The sequence below is a fragment of the Clupea harengus genome, chromosome 20 (genome assembly GCF_900700415.2).
Source record: "Clupea harengus chromosome 20, Ch_v2.0.2, whole genome shotgun sequence".
Lineage (NCBI taxonomy): Eukaryota > Metazoa > Chordata > Actinopteri > Clupeiformes > Clupeidae > Clupea > Clupea harengus.
Window position 1 is genome coordinate 1424860 of NC_045171.1, and position 22500 is coordinate 1447359.

General features: G+C 43.3%; 5 protein-coding genes and 1 long non-coding RNA gene across 6 annotated transcripts in view; 3 read left to right on the forward strand and 3 right to left on the reverse strand.

Annotated features, from left to right (window-relative positions):
- zdhhc5b (zinc finger DHHC-type palmitoyltransferase 5b) overlaps positions 1-5578 on the forward strand; it is an 11818-nt gene extending 6240 nt beyond the window's left edge. Inside the window, exons 7-12 of the mRNA XM_031557903.2 lie at positions 405-496; positions 1006-1123; positions 1518-1626; positions 1961-2067; positions 2599-2652; positions 2688-5578. Coding sequence (XP_031413763.1) covers positions 405-496; positions 1006-1123; positions 1518-1626; positions 1961-2067; positions 2599-2652; positions 2688-3335 — 1128 coding nt within the window. The 3' untranslated portion in view covers positions 3336-5578. The remainder of the gene's footprint in view (positions 1-404; positions 497-1005; positions 1124-1517; positions 1627-1960; positions 2068-2598; positions 2653-2687) is intronic.
- LOC116217949 overlaps positions 1-5864 on the reverse strand; it is an 8810-nt gene extending 2946 nt beyond the window's left edge. The window contains exons 1-2 of the long non-coding RNA XR_004162609.1: positions 5780-5864; positions 524-526 (exon numbers count right to left, since the gene is read on the reverse strand). This is a non-coding gene — a long non-coding RNA (uncharacterized LOC116217949). The remainder of the gene's footprint in view (positions 1-523; positions 527-5779) is intronic.
- A 1238-nt stretch (positions 5865-7102) lies between these two features.
- Positions 7103-10422, reverse strand: LOC105888929 (thioredoxin-related transmembrane protein 2-B). Its single transcript, XM_031557902.2, is given in 9 exon segments — positions 7103-7901; positions 8548-8677; positions 8770-8835; positions 8996-9102; positions 9191-9244; positions 9246-9268; positions 9717-9830; positions 9961-10021; positions 10118-10422. Coding segments are annotated over 9 exon segments (1008 nt in total). The 5' UTR covers positions 10391-10422; the 3' UTR covers positions 7103-7721.
- Positions 10423-10568: 146 nt separating this feature from the next.
- On the forward strand, positions 10569-14168 carry si:dkey-6i22.5 (polyamine-modulated factor 1). Its single transcript, XM_031587311.2, has 5 exons — positions 10569-10851; positions 11273-11378; positions 11775-11875; positions 12378-12573; positions 13670-14168. The coding sequence occupies exons 1-5, from the start codon at positions 10631-10633 to the stop codon at positions 13736-13738; spliced, it is 693 nt and encodes a 230-aa protein (XP_031443171.1). The 5' UTR covers positions 10569-10630; the 3' UTR covers positions 13739-14168.
- Positions 14169-14331: 163 nt separating this feature from the next.
- On the forward strand, positions 14332-16998 carry med19a (mediator complex subunit 19a). Its single transcript, XM_012814693.3, is given in 7 exon segments — positions 14332-14692; positions 14942-15028; positions 15031-15063; positions 15280-15413; positions 15645-15741; positions 16596-16690; positions 16778-16998. Coding segments are annotated over 7 exon segments (732 nt in total). The 5' UTR covers positions 14332-14472; the 3' UTR covers positions 16844-16998.
- Positions 16999-17142: 144 nt separating this feature from the next.
- The window catches only part of slc43a1a (solute carrier family 43 member 1a), a 16457-nt gene continuing 11099 nt past the window's right edge, over positions 17143-22500 (reverse strand). The window contains exons 10-15 of the mRNA XM_031587309.2: positions 22161-22196; positions 21523-21658; positions 20811-20940; positions 20644-20717; positions 19870-19993; positions 17143-18650 (exon numbers count right to left, since the gene is read on the reverse strand). Coding sequence (XP_031443169.1) covers positions 18456-18650; positions 19870-19993; positions 20644-20717; positions 20811-20940; positions 21523-21658; positions 22161-22196 — 695 coding nt within the window. The 3' untranslated portion in view covers positions 17143-18455. The remainder of the gene's footprint in view (positions 18651-19869; positions 19994-20643; positions 20718-20810; positions 20941-21522; positions 21659-22160; positions 22197-22500) is intronic.

The window sequence follows — 22500 nt, forward strand, 5'->3', positions numbered from 1 at the left end:
GAGAGAGAGAGTTGGACGAGGGGGTAGCACTTACAAACATCAGATGATCAGGTGAGAGAGAGCTGGACGGAGAGGTAGCACTTACAAACATCAGATGATCAGGTGAGAGAGAGCTGGACGGAGAGGTAGCACTTACAAACATCAGATGATCAGGTGAGAGAGAGAGCTGGACGGAGAGGTAGCACTTATAAACATTGGATGATCATTATGTCTATAGCTCTGCAGGAACAAGTGGCGGTGAAATCGACAGGAAAAATGACAACTTGTCATACCAGTTACACTGCATAATGTCATTTCTTAACGCTTGTCAATGTCATGTCTTCCTGCACATTTCTGCAGGTGACGGGGAAGTTTATAAATTCTAAACGCTTGTCAATGTCATGTCTTCCTGCACATCTCTGCAGGTGACGGGGAAGTTTAAGGGCGGGGTGAACCCGTTCACCAGGGGCTGCTCCAAGAATGTGTCCCACGTGCTGTGCAGCTCCCAAGCTCCCAGGTCCATTAACACTTCCGCTCCACTGACCGACTTAACATGGACATGCTGTAACACTGCTGATACAAAGTGTCACCATTCATGTTAGATACTTTACTTGCTTGATTGCATCAGTCTTGTTAGATACTTTACCTGCCTGATTGCATCAGTCTTGTTAGATACTTTACCTGCTTGATTGCATCAGTCTTGTTAGATACTTTACCTGCCTGATTGCATCAGTCTTGTTAGATACTTTACCTGCTTGATTGCATCAGTCTTGTTAGACTTTCTTAAGACAGTTGCTCCATTATCTATAAGTTGAAGGTATGTTCACATATTGGTTGTCCTCGTTTGTCAGAAGTCACACCTTGTAATATATTGGGTATGTTTCTTATTTTTGTCTTTTTAGTTTATCTTTTAGATATTAACACAACTTTCTAATGTATCATGTCTGTGTGTGTGTGTGTGTGTGTGTGTGTGTGTGTGTGTGTGTGTGTGTGTGTGTGTGTGTGTGTGTGTGTGTGTGTGTTTAGGTATCTGGGTCGCTTACAGAAGTCTCTTTCTCTCCAAATCCAACCACCATTTTTGCGGCCAACACCTCAAGATGAGACGGACAAAGGGCATGACAATGGCATTCAGCAGGTACTGTATGTGATGGCTCTGTCCCTCGGACACACACACACACACACACACACACACACACACACACACTCTGTCCCTCGGACAAGCACAGGAACATGCCTTGTGTCTTAGCACTATTTTTACTATTTCAGAAGGGTTTTATTACTTTTATTACTTTTACTCCTTTTATTCCTTTTATACCTTGTATCATGTATTGCTCTTGCTGCTTGCTTTTATTGATTTTATGTAAAGCACTTTGAACTGCAACTCTTGTACGAAATGTGCTAGATAAATAAAGTCTTACTTACTTACTTACTTAGTACTGCATTTCCATGTAATGTGTTTTCTGTGGTTGTTGCGCGCCCTCTTTGATCTGTGTGTGTGTGTGTGTGTGTGTGTGTGTGTGTGTGTGTCCGCTGCTCAGTCTAAAAGCAGTCTGGAGCTGATGGAGAGTCAGTCTACTGATGCAGAGCCCCCGCCCCCCCCACCCCCGGACCTCCGCTACCCTGGGCTGGCACACACACACACAGAGGGTATGTCAAGCACACACACACACACACACACACACACACACACACACACACACACACACACACACACACAGAGAGGGTATGTCAAGCACACACACACACACACACACACACACACACACACACACACACACACAGAGGGTAGGTCAAGCACACATACGCACACACGCACACACACACAGAGGGTACGTCAAGCATGTCACACACACACACACACACACACACACACACACACACACACAGAGGGTAGGTCAAGCATATCCACATGCACAGTCACACACACTGGTACTACGCTACGCTGTCACTCTGCTGAGACTTGTCCTCCTCCTCCTATCAGAGAGCAGCTTGCTTCATGAAGCTCCGCCCACCCCCTCTTTGAACAAGTACCGGCTGGCTAGGAGCAGCCCAGCAAGAAACCACACTGCCATCGCGCACTCGTACAAGGTAAACACACGCACACACACACACACACACACACACACACACACAGAGACGTGTTGATAGGTAGACATCCTTGTTATTTGGATGGCAGGCCCACTCATACACATTTCTGCGTTGTTTAGTAGACCCATCATTTAATTATTTCATTTTCTTCTTGTTTCTCGATTATTTACTGCCAGTCTATCAATCAGTAAGTTCTAGACTTGAGTAATGTCTGTGCCTGGTCCCGTTTGTGATTGTGATCGGTGTTTGTGTGTGGATGTCTCCAGTCAGTCAGTGTGTATCTGTATCTGTATGAGAGCCAGTGCTTGTGTTTGAGCACTCTGATCTAGTTTCCCTTGCTGTTCCGTCCTTAACTGTTGTTGGCCCCTGGATGATGTGGCCCCTGTTCCGTCCTTAACTGTGGTTGGCCCCTGGATGATGTGGCCCCTGTTCTTCCTCTGTTTTCAACCCTTCACTGTGGGTCTCCACCTGCCTGCCTAGTCTGTCTTCTCAGCCTGCCTCTGTCTCTCTGTCTATGTCTGTCTCTCATAGATGACTCGTGGGGACGGCTGTGTCTCTGACCCCAGTCTCTCTGGCCGGGTGGGGGTGGGCGTGGGGTGGGTGGGCGTGGGGGAGTCGAGGGGGGCGGCGGTGCGGGCCCGGGGGGTCTGGGTGGGGCTTCCACTCTGGGTGGGCGCTCCTACCCCTCGTTCACCGACACCCTGCTCCAGTCGGCGGGGGCGTCCCGCTCCTCGAGCCTGCGCTCGGCCTACACGGCCCACAATGCACTGGGGCCGCTGCTGTCGGAGGGCACCACCACCTCCACCAGCTACAAGAGCCTGGCCAATCAAACGCGCAACGGCAGCCTGTCCTACGACAGCCTGCTCACGCCGTCCGAGAGCCCCGAGTTTGAGTCGGCCGCTCCCGAGCTTTCCCCTCCCAAGCCACACCCTCCGCCTGGCCCACTTAGCCCCACCCCTCTTAGCAAGGAGCCCCCACCCATATTGGGATACTCCTCCCCCTTCCTGTCCGCTCAGCAGCGGGAAGGCTCTCTCCAGGCCCGCCCCACCGCCCGTCTAAGCTCCTCCTCCCATCGTGCGTTGTACCGCGCCACCAGCCCGCCCCCGGTCCAGGCCCCGCCCCACTCTCCTCGCGCTCGCTCCCTGGGCTCTCCTCCGCCGGGCTCCGCCCTCCTGTCTGTGCTAGGCCAATCAGTGTCCTACACGGGCGGAGCCGCAGCCCAGCGCCACCGCCCCACGGCTGGGGGAGGGACCCAGGTGGCCAAGTGAGTAACGGCCAACAAGCTAAGCCTTTCTTTTCACTCTGTGAACTCTGAACTCTGAACTCTGCTCTCTCTCCTTCCTTCTGACTCTTGTCATTCATGGTTTCTGCCTTCTTCTATAACTCTTTTCTAATAACTGCATCATTAGCATAATCATACATTCATTTGGAACATGACAATAAAACACAGATATGCAGCCATGTTTTATTTATTTTATTTTGTATTTCTTCATCTGGCTGTGACTGGCCGTCTGAGCCAGGCCACTCCTCTTCCTCTTCATCTCCCGTCAGGTCAGAGGTCAGGTATGACCAGTGGTGGTCAGAACAGCCACTAGCGCTTCTCACTTTTCTAATCCACACTTTTGAAGGGCTTTTGGTATCGTCCTTTCGCCTCTATTTTTACTCTGTTCCCACAGCATGCATTGGCTGTGTGTGTGTGTGTGTGTGTGTGTGTGTCTGTATGTTTGTTGTCGTTTGAATGCGTGTCCCCCTCAGAGAGGAAATGAATGTGCATAGAGGTGTGTGGAAATAGGGGCATCTCTGCGTCGCTATGACTACAGGAGGTGCAGTGTTCTGTTTGTGGTAACCCTCACCCTCTCTCACCCACCAAACCAGCTCCACAACTCCAACCAGCCTGGCCAATCACATCATTCTCTCATCGTTTAACCCCTCCCCTAGAACAGGGGACGAAGTGGAGAGAGTGACTGGCATTGGGGGCATTGGGGGCACGACCTATGAGATATCAGGGTAGCGCCAACAGCCATGCCACGTCACCCCACTGCCCTCCGACCCCGCTTCTGAAGTCCTTCTGCTGAGGAAGACTATCAGAGATGAAGGCTGGTGAACTCGCGTTGGCGTAGTTGATCAAAGACTCCTGTCCTGCTGCTGTTGGGGGTGAACTCTTGTCACAGTCATCCAAAAAGGAAACGGACTGTCTTAACAGCCAGTGAATGACTCGATTTCAGTGGGGTATATAAGTATATAAGAGATGAAATCTATATCTATGTTAAGATCTTTGGGTCCGTATATGGGATGAGAGGTATGATGCGGAGCAGAAAGCTGTGAGGATGAACACATGGAGTCATGGCCAGTCATCATCAGCTGAAGACCAGGCTCATAGTATCTTTGATTGGTGGAGGTTCACTTTCCCCATAAACCTTGACTAATCAGTTTCACAGGTACTGAGCACTGAATGACTATAGATGTGCTTCTGGCCTCTGGACTCATTTCAATTCTTTTTTGCTTTCTTTTTTTCTTTACTTTTCTTAGATTTTTATTATGTTTTGTTTATGTGTTCTGTATTCAAATGTTATTTTATACAGATATCTATCTTTAAAGAGTTACCGTGTGTGGCAATTGAATCAGGAAAGATGGCAAATGGTTAAAAGAGTGCAATTGTTGTGGGGGTAAATCCTCTTTTCATATTTTTGATTGATGGCTGTATCAGCCAATCATACACCCTGTTTGAGATCTCAGCCAAAGAGATAGGTTTGATCAGGGATCTTGATTTTGACGGACAGCACATGCAGCCAATGGCTCAACAGCACAAGAAAAGGATTTAATGGAATGTAACTGAATGTTTGACATGGAGATTTTATGCAAAATGTCTGTCCGGAAAAATGTGGAAAAAACATTTGCGCCTTTGTCTTATTTCAAGATTAAGAATAATTGTGTTGTTCTCAAAAGAAGTATGGGTGAGCGAAATCCGTACACTGTTCAGTTATGTTTTCCCTGAAGATAACGTTTTAACATGTCTTATCCATATTCATAATGCTTGTATATAACACTAGACTTTTGGGGAGGGCTTTGTTTTGTATATTGGCAAATGATTTCAATCTAAACAGCATCAGAATTATTCAAAAGTCCAGGATTTGTATGTGCATGGCTGCTGTCTATTACCCCCCTGTGCGTCCTGTACCGGAACGGAACCCACTCGGCGCCTATCCAATTTGGTCTAATTGATGTCAGAATGGAAAAGGGAATCCATTTGAAGTCTGAAACTATTTTGTAAGATGTATTTTTAAAGAAGAAAACGTGTGCAATGTAAGGTGCATGTTCACCATTTCACAGTTTTAGCCTGTGTATTATCCCAAGTGACATGCTTAGAGGTGAATACTCTTTTGTACTGTCCTGCTAACATTACTATTCTAACGGTGTAAACACGCTGGGACTGTTGTGTATCCGACGATTCATAAATCTTTCCGGAATCACTGGCTGGCGCATTCTCATTCATTTCAGAGAATCCCAGAAATGAATGGACCTTAATTAGAGCATGCTAGCCATGTGTTGTAGTATTTCAACACCTGAGTGGCATTACACCACTTCAATAACATACTACTCCCCTCAGAGTTTCTGGAGTTTCTGGTACAGCTCATCATGAATTTAGTCTGTTTTTAGGTTTCGAAACTTAAAGATATCAAATGACTTTTAACAGACATTTACCCTCCACGACTCTGCCAGCGTCCAAAACATTCTGTCTTATCAACTCATTTTGGTGTCCCATCGTTTCCTCTTGCTTTAAACGAATAACCAGTCAGAATAAGGCGTGTGAACTAATGCCGATTGGTGAGTGAATCAAATAAGTAGTGACGGTGAAGGTGGCGGTAGATTCTAACGTTTCTGTGCACTTTTTAGATGTATTTTTTTATTGCTGTATCATTGCAGGGCTAGTGCTTGGGTTGATGTTGAAATGTTGTGGGCTGACTTAAGAGGTTATGTTTTACTGTAGAGGATCTGATCTGAGATCTGTGCATGTCTGTGAGTTTGAACAAAGGAAAGACAGGGTGGAGAGATGCACGAGTGTACATCTTGGTCTGCTTTCCCCGAGGTACCCTGTTACAGTGTATGATGTCGACACATATTACACATTGTGGGAGTAATGCTCACTTTGTGTGGTACCACTGGCGTAAAAGGTGTGTGTTGTTGCAGTGTGTGTTTTTGTGGCTTTGTGTCGATGCCATCAGACTGTTTGCTGATTCTGGGTGGATACCTGCCTGTGGAATGTTCGGTGTGGTGTGGGTGGGTGGTGAATGTTGACAGACTGTCATTTCTAAGAAGACATATTCTGCAGCAATCACGAATGGACCCCCTGGCTTAACATTAGCTTTTAAGACACCTCACCCTTAACTCTCAGCTTTTGAAGTGTTATTCGGAGTTAATGGTGTTTCCAAGAGAGTTAAATCAGTGCACTTGGTCTCGGGCAGAAGAATGATGTGGTTCAGGCCGTCAAAGAAGACATAGCCAAGCATACGATTGTTGTTTAGACATAGTACCACTGTTTTTACCACGCTAGCTTAATAACCTCTCCACCCTGGCCTTATAACGCCTTATAAGTGTTCTTAGGGCTATGAACTAAGATTTAGAGGTTGCATTTTAATTGGCAAGCGGTGGTTACGGACACAATGCAATTCCTTTTTACAGTTGTGAGCAAAGGAGTGGAAAAAGCATTCCATTTGATGATCAAGACTGCTGTGACCACTGAAATGTTTTGTGTTTAAAATGTTTTTATGTTAGATGCACACTTCCATTTGAGGTTGGCGAACGTGAAGCTTTGTATGCATTAGTGATCACTGGCCTGGTTAACACTCAAAGCGTATGGGGGGGGAGACCGCATGGGCTGAAGGCGTTTCGAAAGGAAAGAGGTTGTGTTTCACCCTTTTCCTGTCCCTTTACTGAAGCTGAAGGTTTTTTTTTTCATGAGACAACAGAGAAATAAAGACAACAAATTCTTGATGAAATATTGTCTCTTTATTGGAACCCTTTTTTTTTTTTATATATAACTTCAATTAATTTATTTATTGAACATCTTGGGATAAACTGTCTCTCTGGCTTTGTACTTGTAGAGCATGTAAATAGAAGATGTTTTTGGTTGCTGTATTAAGACTTAAGCTGTTTTTACAAGCAGTGGATTTGAGACAGATCAGAACATCAGGGGTCACTCAAAGGTCACCGTCTCCTCAAACATGATATGTGTACCAGTGAGCAGTTTGGGTTTTAAAATGTGAATGAGTTCAAGTAATCAGATAACATTAAACTTTGTCTAGACTTTTTCGGACAGAAATATACATTGTCTTTGAAGTATGAATCACTAGATGCCCTCTAGCACTGCCGTCATCACATGACAAGTCGTCTGCTGTGTGAAAACGAACCCAAATAGTGAACGCAAGAGAACCAGACCTGTGGATTCATACCCAGGAGGGAGACAAGAACATGGTCCTTACGAGAGAGATATTCATTGATTGATACTGACGAGATATACAAGGCAGATAGGTGTTTGATCATCCAGGGTCCATCTATTACATGACAATAATGCATTTACACCGTCTTTATTAGTCTTTGTTAAGTATCATTCAGCAGAGCTGGCATTTCTTGAGATCTTTGTTGTGTTCATTCCCCTACTGGTCCTTCTTCGATTCTGAGTTCTCTAACTGTTCGCTCATTGGCTCTGGCTCAACAGGGTCCTCTTCTGCCTTTGAGGGTTGCTCCGGTTCCTGAGCGCTCTCATCTCGCCCCTTGCTGAGCTTCTTTGACTTCTGGTAGAGTTCATTCAGATTAAACTCCTGGATGATGTTGTCCTGCACAATACACGTCAACAAGACAACAAGACAATACACGTGAACAAGACAACAGAAAAATGTCTAACAGGCCGAGACATTAAAATACATTGAGAGGATTATAACTGACGAGGCTCACAAGCCTACAGTCACTTTGGCCAGTCTTAGTTTGTGTGTATATTATCTGGTAGGCTTCTATTGAAAACGGTGTCGGTGAACACAGCACAGATAAACTTGCTGGAAAGGCACCAGGCTACATGAAGTGGGACGCTGGCCATCACAAACACTGCTCTATGAATAATCTATTAAAGAGGGGGACATGATCACTTAGTCCCTGCTCTCATCCTACTCCTTCACGAGATGGACATAAATCTAACTGTTAACAGTCTACTAATTAGTGGTTAAAAGCTGACCCAGTTAATATATGTATAATAATGAAGAACAAGCTCATTTAGTTGGCTCATAGGCTCATTTCAGTGTTTAAAAAAATATATTGAAACATACAAGGTACATAACATGTTTAACTTTAATTTGTGTAACAGTTGTAACTTAAACGTTATGTTCATTACAAATATGTGTTCATTGTTATGTTAAAAACGACATCGTACCAACTCATTTAATATTAGTGATTCCTTAAGATTTTGGACCGGGCTCGGGGAAACAGTACCTCGGTGAAAGTCCAGGACACGGCTCTTCCTTTCTTGTCCACATGGGGGCGTCGCATGAACTCACTGCCACCTTGGAAGGCGATCAGGGAGGGCAGCTTTTTGGAAAGTGGGGAGGGCTGCACATGATATCTGTGAACATGAGGAAAGACACAATGCCAGTGTCCGCTGCCTAGCACATCATTTGTGTCTACAGTGAGAGAAGTCACGGAGCGGTAACTTACTTCTCGGCCACCTCTCCAAAACGACCAATGTCTACCTTTCCGAATCGCAGAAATGTAGCGTGATATCTGTGGAATAAGATGAAAGAACTTGTATTTATGCCTTTGTGTGTTGTGAAATAGGCTGAGTCAGAATTCTATGGAAGGTCCCTAACTTCTTCTCAAAATCTAAAAGTCGTTTCTAGTCATACTGCTCTTTGTTGTGTGTGTGTGTGTGTGTGTGTCTTACTTGAGTGAGAGTTCTGCAAAAACAGGGGCAAAAGCTTGACACTCCGGTGACCAGTTGGCGTAGAACTCAACAATCCATGTAATCCGACTGTCTTGCTGCAGCTCATCCTAAAGTAGTGATAGATTTTGAGATTACATTACACCTGACGGTGAATCATTTGAATACACCAAGCAGGACATTTTGTGATGCACTTACATCAAGGGTTTTGTCATTGAAGTATGTGATATACTCTGGCCCCATATATATTGGGAGGAGTGCAGGTCATCACAAAAACTGTTGGGAGAGAGAGAGAGGCCATTATTAATGCTCTGATGGAGCTCATCCTCAATGACCACAGTGCTTTAAAATAATAAAATGCAATTCCATATTTGCAACTGTGACTTTTTGAAAAGATTGTCAGGACATCTGTTATGTCAAGCAAGATCAATAGGGAGGAAATGATGCTTCAGGTGGGCATATCACTGTTTCAAACAGAAGATTATCTAAAGGTATTAAGAATTTAGTCATTGACTGTTGGAATTCAAATATGATCTCAGTCGCATGCTATCTCAACATGAAATGCATGTAGTTAGTTCATGGTAAAGAAATGTATCAAGGAAAGACGTGTATGTGTCTCACTGTTCAAATAAATTAAGAGTGATACACACATGAATATACTTTGAGAAACAAACATGGTGCAAATGTAAGAAGATATAATTTAATGAATAAAGGGGTATTTTACCGGCACAGATAGCCAGATAGAGCAGGCCCAGTCGAAGGTCCACCCTGAAGAATAGAATGACGCTGGCCACTTTGCTGAAGAGTAAGACATTACCAATATGATGTTCCACGGTAACTGCAACAAAAAACGCGTATGAGCCGCCACAGTAACTTTAAACACCTACAATAAAAGAACAGGTATTTTAATGTGCCCGTGTTGCCTATAGCCCGCAGGTCGAGTAATTATGCATTTGGTTGACACTCACATGCTCTGCGATTCTTCATCATGACGATAGCACTGAGAAACATCAAGATCTCCACCTCTCTCTGACAGAATAAAGTAAGTTAGTGTAGGCCTGACACACAACTTTTATTTGGGAAGACCCTTAAAGGCTCAGTGAAATAAAGTAGTCTGCTACTGACCCAGTCAAAATCGCAGGAGTTGCCATCTTCTCGTTGTGACGGCAGGTTTTCACAAAGGCCCGGACATTTGCGTGTCACAAGAAAAGCAACTGAAATGAAAAATGAGGTTATATAATATGGCTTTAGAAGCCATTTGTAAATCCGCGGTAAGTCAACAAAGAAAGAAAATACTCCAGTTAATAAACCCATTGAGAAATGTGGAGCAGGAAAGGGAACGAGGAGAGGTAGCTGAAATAAACTCGACTCAAGGGCTAATATGACACATGGTACCATGACACAGCTGTTGCGTGGCCCAGTTTGAATGAGTGGCACAAATGTGGAGTGGTTATTTGGGGCCGAAGCTGGGCCACAGCAGGTTGGACAACTCCGTAGAGCTGTTGCTGTCCATCTGTCAAACTCCCGTTAGACTGTTCATGACTGTTTTCCTGAGCGGGTTGACCCTCAAGACTTTCCGTAGGTGGGTGGTGTTTTTGTTTTGGCGCGGAATTACGGAGCTAAAGCCCGTCTTCGGAAATGATTTCCTTCAAGATCGGGGACAGCAGTGTAAATATGGATGAGGATGTAGTAGAACACAGACAACCGACAGATAACACTGCGAATCAGGGAAGTGTCAACGACGATGTTTCGGCGAACACCACAGATAAATGCACCAGTTCGGCCCCGCAGGCGAAGAGACTGACGCTTTTCAACAAAGTCATGGAAAAAAGCTTGCAACGACTTGTAGCTGACGCCAGGTACGTTGGCCATAGCCCATTATTAAACATTGTTTTAGTATTTAACAATTGTTTTACCTATGGATAGGCTGTAAATAGGAGCGTACCGGTATGCATTATTGTGGCCAGATACACATTGAACATAGCTATGTTAAGCTGGTTAAAGTTTCCATCTAACTCAGTCGCAAACCAGTTGTGTTGTTTGAATGATACATGCACACTCTCCTAATCAAGGGGAAGGGCTCTGGGATTAAACTAAAGTTGTTCAGTTTAACGGAAACGCCTGATAAAATTGTAACAAAGGCGAATTTATGCGAACAAACCCGTTTCCATCAGCCTTAGTCGCACTGTACTCCATGCGAATAGCAAGTTTATACACCCCTTCTGACGAATCGAATTTGTATTCTGGCTGGGCATCTTTGATTTGTTTTGTGCCTTGAAGTTTCCACAGGTTTGCGCACTCATTCCACCCGTTCTACAAGCAGAACCCAAATATGACTAAAGCCATTCATCAAGAGTTTGTCGCTAGTCTCCAGAAGAATATACAGGTTTGTGTTTGTGTGACTGCCACTGACTGTTACTGTGCCATGTTACTCACAGCTGTTAAGACATATGTTCAGAGTGGTGCAACAGCAACGGCCAAGTGCAACTTTAGGTTAATAACTCCCCTACTTTGCCTCAGATAAACACAACTGACCTCATAGTAACACGCCAGTGTACACAACAATGCTAGGAAAGAGGCCTTGCCTTTTCAGAGACCCCCCCTTCCCAACCTTTATCCTCAGGTTACATGTTTCCAATACACTTAGCCAGTGAGTGTCCTTGTCCTGTGTGTGAGGTTTAATAATGTGTGTGTGTGTGTGTGTGTGTGTGTGTGTGTGTGTGTGTGTGTGTGTGTGTGTGTGTGTGTGTGTGTGTGTGTGTGTGTGTGTGTGTGTGACTAGGATGACATCAACCGGGTGGTCGAGGAAGGTGAGCTACAGTGTAAATTGGATGAATTGGACAGACTGTGTGTCCTGGCAAAAGATAAGACTCAAGCTGCCTGGTGAGCCTTGCAGCTTTTAAGTGCTGTAACAACTCATAAAAACTATGCATGCATTGTGTCCATAATGTAATAAAGTTGTGATTCAGTAATGTTTGTGTAATGTAATAAGATTATGAACACAATTACAAGGGTTATTACAAGATATATTAAAATGTGAACATTTAGGTAGAAAGTGAATTGTCACAAAAATATGTACCGGTATATATATTATATAAGTGAGAGGCTATTACTGCCATTTTGTATCTCTCTCTTTAGCGCTATTTGGTCTAGTACCCCTGAATGGAGTAACTGAATGTTTAAGAATGATGTGTTAACATTTTATTTTAGCCATGTTTATTATGCTGTTTATTATTGTGTTGACAATTACATTCACATTAAGTTATGTGCAGTAATCGCCATATGAGCTGTTTTTTTTTTTTTTTTTTTTTTCTGAGTATCTGTTTGGGTCATTGTTGTTCCCATTTGGCCGACTCCATTTGGCTGACTCGGTTCTGTGTTTCAGGCGTCCAAGTGGGGTCCCAGAGCAGGATGTGGGTAGTTTCCTGACTCCTTATTACACAAAACAGGACCGCTACATGAGGAGAGAACTGGAGAAACTGCGTAAAGAGAACGCAGCGCTGGCGGAGAGGGTGCGGGAGGGACGGAGCGCCATCGCTAACACGGAGCAGCGCATCACAGCGGCTGTGGACGGGTGGAAGGTGAGGGCTGAGGAGAACACTTGCAACCTCAAACTGAGTGGCAAAAATAACTACATTATATTATTATCACATTATATTATTATCACATTGCATTATATTACATTATATTATTATCACATTGCATTATATTATTATCACATTGCATTATATTACATTATATTATCACATTTCATTATATTACATTATATTATTATCACATTGCATTTTATTACATTATATTATCACATTACATTATATAACATTTTATTGTAATGATGGCTAGAGCAATGTAAACATTCAGCAATAGAGATGAGATCTTTCTTCATAGTGTGTACAAATATGGAATGGCATTGAATTGAACTGAATATTGATATTTATGATTGTTTATTGTTCAAATAAGCATAATGGGGAGTTTACAACGTATAGGAGCACAACATCTTACTCTCCCTGGATTGGCTCATACCAGAGGGACCACAGAAGACTGTATTGACATTATTGCCAAACTGACACTGGGTGTACTTTTGGCAAAGTTTTTGAATACCCTCAGTATGTCATTTTAGAGATACATTGTTTTTTATTTCAAAGGGTAATACTGTGTTCTGGAAAACTGTAAATAATGTGAATAGTAACGTTTTTCTGCAGAAATTTAATATGGTCCTTTTGTCTGTTGAGATTACTAAATGATGCCAAAGATAACTTGTCTTGGATAGGTACTCCAATGGAAGTGGCACAGTCTTGGTTGTGACATAACAGCGAATGAATAATCGGATCACACCACGACCAAGTTCATAAAACATGAAAGGGCAAATCAAATTCTCTGTAAATATCCCAAACATGGTGGGGTTTAACACCAACAAGCTTAACATTGTGCCGGTTAGTGTCAGAGCAACGCATGTAATCATATCTGAAGTGGATTTACTTTGATCCTTGTGTTTCGACTAGAGTTGAATTTTGAGTTTGAAGATGTGGTGGACTGGCACTTCTAGCCCTGGTCACCACGGTTACTGCCATGAGTACAGTTAGACAACATCAGTTTAGTCTGTCACTTTTCACTTCAGTTGATTCCCACTGATTTTTTCCCCTTCTGATTTCACTTCTCCTTCCCATCTCTTTGCAGGCTTCTGTTGAAGATCTGGGGGCCTGCATATCCACACTCTGCCCAGATGAGACCTTTGAAGGACTCTAAATTCTTAGAAGAACCAGGGAACTCTTTTGTGTGTTGTTTTGTTTTTTTGTATTTATGTTTAATAAATTTAAGATCAAAATCAGATGTTAACGGTTTATTTTGTTTGTTTGTGTCACTAAATGGTATTTTTCATATTTCTATGTTAACTATTCTACAGCACACCTATTTGAAAGTCATTGATCATAACACGATGTTTTGAACTGATGAAGACTGTCTCCTTGTATTGTATTGGACATTGAACATACCTGACACCTGAATGTTTTGAGTCTTTTCTTCAGGGTTTTAAGAAATGTGGTTGCTTTGTCAGGCCAGAAAAATGCAATAAAAATGTCTAAAACACAGAAATGTTGCTGTCACTTTGATACACCTATGATTTGGTTATGTTTTGGTCATGCACTAAGATTAGAACTGGTATTTTTTTGCTTTTAACTTTGAATTGCACTCTTGTATTCTACTCGACAAAACATTTGTGTGGGTGCAAGACATAATATAAGAAGCTAGTTAAAATAAAAGGCCTGGCAAAACAAAACATTTGACCACCAAAGCATTAGGACATGCTATGGTTTATATTCGTTGTATTACGGTAAAGTAGGACTCGTCCAGGAACATTTTCGCTAGGCATCTTTGGTAGATCGCTAAGTTAGCATACGAGAACACAGTGTTTGGGAAATCGTCTGGAAGTCTTGGATGTAATTGCACGTTATGTTAGTTTAAATGATATCGCTATTTCAGCTATGACCGAAATATTTTCCACATTGTTTGGCCAAAGTGAAACTCAAGTACCTCCGGGCTCATCGGCAATAGGTTTTGGTCCAGGGAAACCACCGCCACCCCTTCCGCAAAACCAAGTGTCAATGCCGGCTCAGATACCACCACAGCACGGGGATGAAGGGCCTGCTCTGCGGAAACCTGGTGTCATGAATGAACCCTTTTATTTGCTTCGGGAACTGCCAGGTATTTTTGTCTTCAATCAGAAATAATCATATTTCTTAATCCGTCGGTATTTTACAAGTAATAGTATTTAGCCGTGTAGTAAACTTGAACATGATCAAGTAGTCGGTAGAGATTGTGAGAATATACTGCTACTATTAGCAGCTAATATGATGGCGAAATGCTATCAGTGGGAGTCATCCAGCGCAGATGACTACCTTGTAATCAAAACATACAATTCCTTGTGACATCTGCTTGCTTTTTTATCCTCAGTCGGCAACGATCTAACGGGAAACACAAATCTTATCACACATTATAACCTGGAACATGCATACAACAAATTCTGTGGAAAGAAAGTCAAAGAAAACTCAGCAACTTTCTACCGGAGCTTCCAGGTACGTGTCATCCTTAAAAGAGTAACAACCGTGTGAAATGTATTTAACCTCACCTGTCTGGGTCTATAGCTTATGTGGCAAATTACTTGGAAGTGTTTTCGGAAATGTCTGTTTGACATTCCATTTTCTGTGTTTTGTGTTAAAAAACACATCTGTCAAAGAGTGCAGTACACAGTTCAGGCATGTCAGGTCATAAGGTACTGTGATGTTTTTCAGGTATGATAGACGTCCCTGGGGTGCAGGATGGAAGCTCCCTAAGGTCTCTCATAGAGAAGCCACCAGTGTGTGGCAACTCCTTTAGTCCGCTGACTGGAAATCTACTAACTGGCTTCCGACTTCACACTGGACCGGTAAAGAACATGGGCTACACACACACATGGGCTACACACACACACACACACGGGCTACACACACACATGGGCTACACACACACATGCTGACCACATTCTTTCCCATGTTTATACCCTAACACAGTTGGAAGATTGCACTTCATGACACAACCCTTTTTTTTTTTCATTTGCTGTTTATATTTTAAGTGTCACTCTTTAATTTACTGTTTGTGCGTGTGTGTGCATGTCTAGCTTCCTGAACAGTACAGGCTGATGCATATTCAACCGCCAAAGAAGAAAAGCAAGCACAAGCACAGACACCATCGACCACAGGACCCTATTCCACCAGGTGATTGTTCTTTCAAATGTACCACAGAGATCCCTCTTAGCCAAGGCATTCTGCAGTAGGAACTGATGACACAAAACATCCACAGTGTTTCATATTAAAGTAACACTATGCAACAATTTGACACCTTTTGAGATATGGTTTTATAGGCAACTAGTTTAGGTACCATTAGGTACCATCCTCAAATTAATTTTGATAGCATACAGTCATGTGAAGGACACCTGTGTCTTCCCCACTAGCCATCCAGAATATGCCCTATGTAGTTCTGTGTAACGGGCTGGTACACCCTGCAAAAATGGAAGACAAGCTTTCACACGCATTACATTGCCAGCTAAACTGCCAAAAGACACCAGTTAGTGTGTTGGCAAGCTTCTATCAGTGTCAGCTGGGCTTTTGGTGGTGTTTGCAAGGTTTTTGCATGCCTTTTAGGTAGTTAGCTTACTAGTTTTGGAACAGAACTCCTTATTGCTGCTTTAAGCTGACAAGCTGACAGTGTAGGTTTGGAGGTGGAAAAAGTCTAAACAATAGCAGAAAACGCATTGACACCACTGTGAGACATTCTTATCTCAACTTGTGATTGGTCCTTTTAAGTTAATTAATTAACTGAAGATAATAAGTTATTTGGTCTTCAAAGGGTTGTCAACATTTTCATGCCCTAGACATTTTTTTAATTCAAGGTTTGAAATTAGATGGGTTTTGGCTATTGTTGTGCTTTCATTTTCAATAGAATTATTGTATTGTGGATGTTTTGTGTGACCAGTTGCAGTACTGCAAGGCAACCACTAGAGATCAGTGGCCTCAAATGTATGTGAATTGAATTAGAGAAGCCTTAACATTCTGTACGGTCTCATTCACAGAGACACCGTCAGATTCTGATCCCAAGAAGAAGAAGAAAAAGAGGGATGATGATCCTGACCGCAAGAAGAAAAAGAAGGACAAGAAAAAGAAGAAGGTGAGTTAATCCCAGATCTTTACTATTCTTCCTTAAATCCTGGTCGATTGGCGTCAAGATTAATCTCTTGCTCTTAATCCATCTCAGAATCGCCACAGTCCCGATCACCCGGGCATGACCAGCTCCCAGCCTGGCAGCAACAGTCTGAGATAGGCGGAGGAGCCCGCCGGAGCCCAGTGTGTGTGTTTGTGAGGATGTGTGTGTGTTATATAAGACTGGTTTGTGACACGGATGAAGAGAATCACTAGAGATCCTTGTACAGATCACTGTATTTACAGTCAACTCAATTTAATAAACTTTTGATAAAACTTTGTTGTGTGGATCGTCTAATTGAGAGAGTTTTTTTTTTTTATGTGTGTGTAGCATAATTCATTGATATTTATTCAAATGTTTTACTTTGAACATTGAAATACTTTGAACAGGCAAGTAAGTCAGACACAGGGACACTCAAGTTCGATTGATTTCCTGCTATTTTATTGATAGAATTTGAAGACTTCTATGATGTACAAGAGAGCACATGAGCCCTCGCATGGATCCATGAGTGCATTGCATAGTACTTAGCCCTGAGAAGGATGTCTGAACAGAGCTGCTCAGGGGACTTTGGTTTCTCCAGGTGAGAACTGGGAGCTGTACTTCGTTACATTCATGGCAAACATGTTGTGGCACTTGAGTATAATAACGACCTATGGTGACACATGGTGAGCTACTGTCACCAATGAGAAAAAGCGAGCATAAACATTTTTACAACGTATTTTAGCCTTCAGTAAATCTCGCCCTTATAGATTGCATACTATTATAAGGCATTGGTTTCACACAGGGCAGGAATAAATCTTACAAGCAAAATGCTAGAAAACCATCCTTTGGTTTCCATGACAATCAAAGCCCTTCTCACGGCCAACTCCATTTTCAGTATTTTTTTTTTCCAACAATTCCAGACAAGTTCAAAGAAATACACACTTGAAAACCTTAAAGCACAAACCTGAAAACATCAGCAAACTAAGGACCTTAATATTTATGTATACACTTACAATTAAAATATAAACAAGTTCATTCCCTTACACAAAAATGCAGCAGAATATATAAAATAATGTTCCATTTATGTAACATCAATGCATTGCAAGGCTTTGAATTCATGGAGAGCTGTTTGAGCAGATGGTTCACAGTTGGACTTTTGGTTATTTTTTTTTAGAAATGACATTTATAATACAAAACACTTTGGTTAAAGCTGATAAAGATCAAATTAATGGCTGACCAGTTTCCCTCCATAATATGGCACTCTGAAATCAACCGGACACTTCCACTAAGATCCACTCTCAACGCCTGAGACGGACGTAAAGACATGAACAACATACTCGGGCGTATACATTAAAACACATTAAAAGGATCCTTCATGCAGATCTCTGTGTGAGCTGGCCAGCGGAAAAGGAAGAGGTAGATACTGTATTTCAGTGACAGGGTAGGTGTGCGTGTAGCGTGGGCCGTGGTCCGATTTCCTACAGTCTTCCTCAAGCTGTGCTGGACGGCTGATTTGTCTTTGCATGTGAGTACCTATAAAAACATGAACCCTGCCTTACTATATTACACCCTCTCCAATCTGAACAATTAACCTCCGGACACCTAAACCTCATCAGAAGAACCGAAACTACTGCGAGGAGAACGTTTACATTTGTATGCATAGTTTACGTGTTAGTGGGTTTGAGTGTATATGTACGTGTGCATAGTTTAAACAGTTTTCTTCGTCCAGTTGTTCATTGCGTGGGGAAAGCTAAGCCTCCAGCGAGTGTCCGTTGATGTGGGGCTTGTGGCCGTTCGTCTCTGCATGGTTGAGGGGCTGCTGCTCAGCGGAAGCAGACTGTCTGTCCCTCTCCTCCTTCTCCTGGATGAGGTGTCTGCGGTGGTGGAACAGGTAGGCGGGCAGCAGGAATCCGGCCAATGAGAAGATCAGCATTCCCACGTTGATCTGATTGGTGAAGACAAGCGTGAGGTTAGCCGCTGTGTTCCTTGAGCTCCTATGGTTAGAGCTGCTGAAGTTACACTTCAAGGGAAACTTCAACTGCTGTCTTTACATTCATCAAATGCAAATTAAGTCATAAATGTTATAAATGTTTTCTGGATTTTTTTGTTGATATTCTGTTTCTCACTGTTAAAATACACCTGCTATTACAATTATAGATCACACATTTCTTTGCAAGTGGCCAAACTTGCGAAATCGGCAGGGGTTCAAATATTTATTTTCCCCACTGTATATACTTTATGTTCTAACAAACAAATCTTAAGACATATAGATTCTTCGAGATTTGTAATAAGCAACTAAGAAGTTCAATTTAGTATCAATGTGTCAACCAACAAGGAAATGTCCAAAGAGATTAGCATGCTAATTACTTTTCCTGTGTAAGGAAAGGGATGGATTCCGGTTCTGGTTAAATCGGACAAAAGAACTGCTTCAAGTAAACACTATCTCTGCAGTCACAGAGTCAATCCCATGGGAGAGATACATAGAGACAGGACTGCTCTGGATTAAATGCACCTGCCTCACATCAAGTGTCTTGTGTCAAACTAACTTCGCTTAACTTGCACTTCAGCAGCACTTCTTTTTCCTTTCTAGGTCGTTTTTTTTTCCTAATTCTTACGTAAAGTAGTATTTATTGTTACACCATGTTTTTTATTGCTCTTAGCTTGACTGTTCTCTCCCTTGTACGTCGCTTTGGACAAAAGCGTCTGCTAAATGACTAAATGTAAATGACTCAATCCCATGGGAGAGATACATAGAGACGGGGACTGGATTAGATGCACCTGCCTCACATCAAGTGTCTTGTGTCAGGCTTGGCTGAGTCCTCTGTGTTGTGTTGAGCTGAAGATGGTAATAGACATGCTCTTACCCAATAGGCATCTCCCTCCAGAGGGCCCAACATGATAGACATGCTCTTACCCAATAGGCATCTCCCCCCAGAGGCCCCAACATGATAGACATGCTCTTACCCAATAGGCATCTCCCCCCAGAGGCCCCAACATGATAGACATGCGCTTACCCAATAGGCATCTCCCCCCAGAGGCCCCAACATGATAGACATGCTCTTACCCAATAGGCATCTCCCCCCAGAGGCCCCAACATGATAGACATGCTCTTACCCAATAGGCATCTCCCCCCAGAGGGCCCAACATGATAGACATGCTCTTACCCAATAGGCATCTCCCCCCAGAGGCCCCAACATGACGATGAACAGGGGCTGCTGCAGGAGGGCGAACAAGGCGCTGATCATGGACTGGAAGCCGGTCAGAGTGCCAAAGTGATTGGATGGGTATCTGCAGAAGAACCAAGTGATTGGATGAGATATCTCTTTCAGAAACGCAGAGCTTGAGTGTGTATACATGTGTGTGTCTGCGTGGTGTATTACACTGAGATCACTCTTTCAGAAACGCAAAGCTTGAGTGTGTATACCTGTGTCTGCGTGGTGTATTACACTGAGATCACTCTTTCAGAAAAGCAAAGCTTAAGTGTGTATACATGTGTGTGTCTGCGTGGTGTATTACACTGAGATCACTCTTTCAGAAAAGCAAAGCTTAAGTGTGTATACATGTGTGTGTCTGCGTGGTGTATTACACTGAGATCACTCGTTCAGAAAAAGCTGATTTTGAGTGTGTATACCTGTGTCTGCGTGGTGTATTACACTGAGATAACTCTTTCAGAAACGCAGAACTTGAGTGTGTATACATGTGTCTGCATGGTGTGTATTTACTTGTGACGCACTGTAGGGCGTGGGTATATTTTATGGACACTCATTGTTTAAGCGTCATGTGTTTGGACTGTTTCCCATCACACTTAAACAAACACTAACGGATGACTAAAAGGCCACTTCCTGAATGCTTCTCCACCTTTAGAGGCATTGTCCTGAAAGGTCATGACTGTGTGTTATTGTGGAGGTCATGACTGTGTGTTATTGTGGAGCACTTACACTGCCGCATACAGGCCCCCACAGCAGGAGTGGATGAATCCCCTCACCATCGTGTGAAGAATGAATGTCAAAATCTACAGAAAGCAAGAGAGGCAGGGTCAGAGGTCAACCACAGACATGCCGGTCTGTACTGGAATCTCAGACACACACACAAACACATATATCACCTGGAGAGGCAGGTTGTCAATGAGGGAGAGAATTCCAAACAGCACCAACAGGAGGTTGGTGAGGGTGAAAGCTCTCATGGCGTTGGTCACTTTCTGGATCTTTCTGTCGCGCCTGGGACCCGACGGCACGCTGTTAGCAGTCGAGGAGAAAAAACGACACAGAGCAAGTTAGTCGTTAGTCGCTCTTCCAGGCCTTTCCCTCTCACCAGTCAACTCCACCTTTCCCTCTCATCTCCACTGCTCTTCCAGCCCTTTCCCTCTCAACCCCACTGCTCTTCCAGGCCTTTCCCTCTCATCTCCACTGCTCTTCCAGCCCTTTCCCTCTCAACCCCACTGCTCTTCCAGCCCTTTCCCTCTCAACCCCACTGCTCTTCCAGGCCTTTCCCTCTCATCTCCACTGCTCTTCCAGCCCTTTCCCTCTCAACTCCACTGCTCTTCCAGGCCTTTCCCTCTCAACTCCACTGCTCTTCCAGCCCTTTCCCTCTCAACCCCACTGCTCTTCCAGGCCTTTCCCTCTCATCTCCACTGCTCTTCCAGCCCTTTCCCTCTCAACCCCACTGCTCTTCCAGCCCTTTCCCTCTCAACCCCACTGCTCTTCCAGGCCTTTCCCTCTCATCTCCACTGCTCTTCCAGCCCTTTCCCTCTCAACTCCACTGCTCTTCCAGGCCTTTCCCTCTCAACTCCACGGCTCTTCCAGCCCTTTCCCTCTCACCATTGATCTGCGCTGCCACCGCCGCTCTTCTCATCCCCACACTCCTTCATCTTCCAGTCCATGATGTAGCCAATCAGAGGACAGGTGAGCAGACACAGCAGCTGCAGAGTGCCAAAGATGGAGGCGTAGTAGCTGACTGTGGAGAGAAGATGCATTAAATATACAGGGTTAGGGTTAGGGTCAATATACAGTAAATACACACTAGTACACACAACATGCATTAAATATACAGGGTTAGGGTTAGGGTCAATATACAGTAAATACACACTAGTACACACAACATGCATTAAATATACAGGGTTAGGGTTAGGGTCAATATACAGTAAATACACACTAGTACACACAACATGCATTAAATATACAGGGTTAGGGTTAGGGTCAATATACAGTAAATACACACTAGTACACACAACATGCATTAAATATACAGGGTTAGGGTTAGGGTTAATATACAGTAAATACACACTAGTACACACAACACACTATATTAAATATACAGGGTTAGGGTTAGGGTTAATATACAGTAAATACACACTAGTACACACAACACACTATATTAAATATACAGTAAATACAATACTAGTACACACAACACACAATAAAGGAACACAATCGAACAGTCTTCTGTCATCTCTTACCCTTGTGATCAATGTCTTCCACCAATTCGTGAGAAGCTAGACGAAAGAAAAAGAAAAAGATAAGTTATCTCAGGACTCCGGAGTTGTAGATCAGTATATTTATTCAATAACAATTGCAATCGGGCTCACTCACAGCACAAGGATGAACGTGAAGCAATTTCACTCACAAAGGTTTATATACTTATATACTTTTATCTAATTCTGACGCCATAAATGTTTAACATCTCAGTCAAAATAAAGTCCTCAACCGAGCTTCTTGTCTTCTTGTCAAGGATGTCTGATCTTCCCAGGGTCGAGAAAGCACATTTGGACCCTGTCACCACTGAGCTCACCCAAACAC

Coding starts and splice junctions, on each gene's coding strand:
- si:dkey-6i22.5 (XM_031587311.2), top strand. CDS start 10,631: ATGATTTCCTTCAAGATCGGGGACAGCAGTGTAAATATGGATGAGGAT. Junction 11,379..11,774: donor GTCTCCAGAAGAATATACAG/GTTTGTGTTTGT, acceptor GTGTGTGACTAG/GATGACATCAACCGGGTGGT. Junction 12,574..13,669: donor CGGCTGTGGACGGGTGGAAG/GTGAGGGCTGAG, acceptor ATCTCTTTGCAG/GCTTCTGTTGAAGATCTGGG.